We start from the raw sequence: 1,430 nt of genomic DNA on the forward strand, positions 1-1,430 counted from the left end.
CACCGTGACAAGCGCAATACCGCGATCCTCTCGTGCCTTGAGCCGGACAGCAAGGGCTGCTGCGCTTGCTAGTGGTCGTTGGGTTAGTCGGCCTAGATATGGCCGACGGTGCATGTGTTGCGGGCGCATCGGGGTCTCCTTATGAGTGAGGTGGATTGAAACACAATCTGGACAAGTGAGATCACGAGGCGATGGTTGGTCATCACGCGCTCACTTGTCCATATATGATTATATCCAATCATAGGCTATCCTATTGGATAGAATTTGTCTAATTCGTTTCTCATTCGCTCTCAATTTTCCTCAACTTTTAGCAGACTTTCATCAATTTCTAACAAACCCAATAACGGTCGTTGCTTTCCTGAAACCCAGTCGCCTGAAATTATGTTGCGTAAACGGGGAAGTGTGACTGTTGTTGCAATGTCTTGCTCATTGTTGGTCATGAGAACGACTTGACGTGTTCCTTGGTCCTCTGCGTTCATCTCAAGCACCGCTTGTCCTGTGGAGCCTGACCCTGCGAAGAAGTCCATAATGGTCACATCCTTTTGGTTGCCGGACACAATGTTGAACCATTTTTTCAAGACTGACACGTTCTTACTGTACCTGAAGTTGTTTTTGCCTATGATTTTCTCAAGTTGACTGTGCGCTTTACTGCGCGACTCTTGAACAATCGGCTGAGGCTTCTGTGTCATGTTATCTTCAAGGAAATACTTCTTGCGCGGTCGGTTACCTGCGAAAACTATCATCCCCTTATCATAAAGCGCTTGGTAAGTGGATTTCGATAGCGTCCAACCTTTGTCAGGATGTGGATAAACAACACCTGTTGCCGGATCAGTAATGTCGTACTTCAAATTAGGACGATCCAAAGAGTTAACAATCGAAGCGGTCGTAAAAACGCGCCACTGACTATCTATACTCGCATAAGAAGCAAGCCCCGCTGCATACTTGTCTTGATTAACTTTAAGGAATTTCTTTAACGCAAGTTCGGCTTCGTCTATGGTTACTTGTTTCTCTTTCTGTTTCGCCACAAAGTTGAGTATGTCTTGTGCGTTGTCTTTAGGCTCCCACCATTGTGGCGCTTGTTTCTTATCTTTCGCGTAAATGAGCATGTAGTCAAGCCCTCCGCGACTGAACCTCACTTTGGAACTTCCGCTTCCGATCCACACGACATTGCTGATGAAGTTCTCAGCGCCATACACTTGGTCCAACAAAATACGCATGTTATGGTGCTCACTATCGTCTATACTAACGATAATGATTCCTGTTTCTTTAAGGAAATTTTGAGAAAGTTTTAAGCGTTCTTGAATAAACCGAGACCACTCACTACGTTCTTGCTTGTCGTTATATTGGAAATCTTTATTGTGAGTGTTATACGGCGGGTCAATGTAGATAATGTCTACTTTATTTCTGTAAGTTTCGCCATATTTCACAAG

The 1,430-nt window shown here is 44.7% G+C and overlaps 1 protein-coding gene across 1 annotated transcript; it reads right to left on the reverse strand.

The window, feature by feature from the left end:
• Nucleotides 1–290: 290 nt before the first annotated feature.
• Nucleotides 291–1,217, reverse strand: LOC138141142 (type II methyltransferase M.KpnI-like). The gene has a single exon (XM_069061806.1). It carries the CDS (start codon nucleotides 1,215–1,217, stop codon nucleotides 291–293), a length of 927 nt encoding a protein of 308 aa, XP_068917907.1.
• Nucleotides 1,218–1,430: the final 213 nt, after the last annotated feature.

This window comes from Tenebrio molitor, unplaced genomic scaffold (genome assembly GCF_963966145.1).
Source record: "Tenebrio molitor unplaced genomic scaffold, icTenMoli1.1 SCAFFOLD_976, whole genome shotgun sequence".
Lineage (NCBI taxonomy): Eukaryota > Metazoa > Arthropoda > Insecta > Coleoptera > Tenebrionidae > Tenebrio > Tenebrio molitor.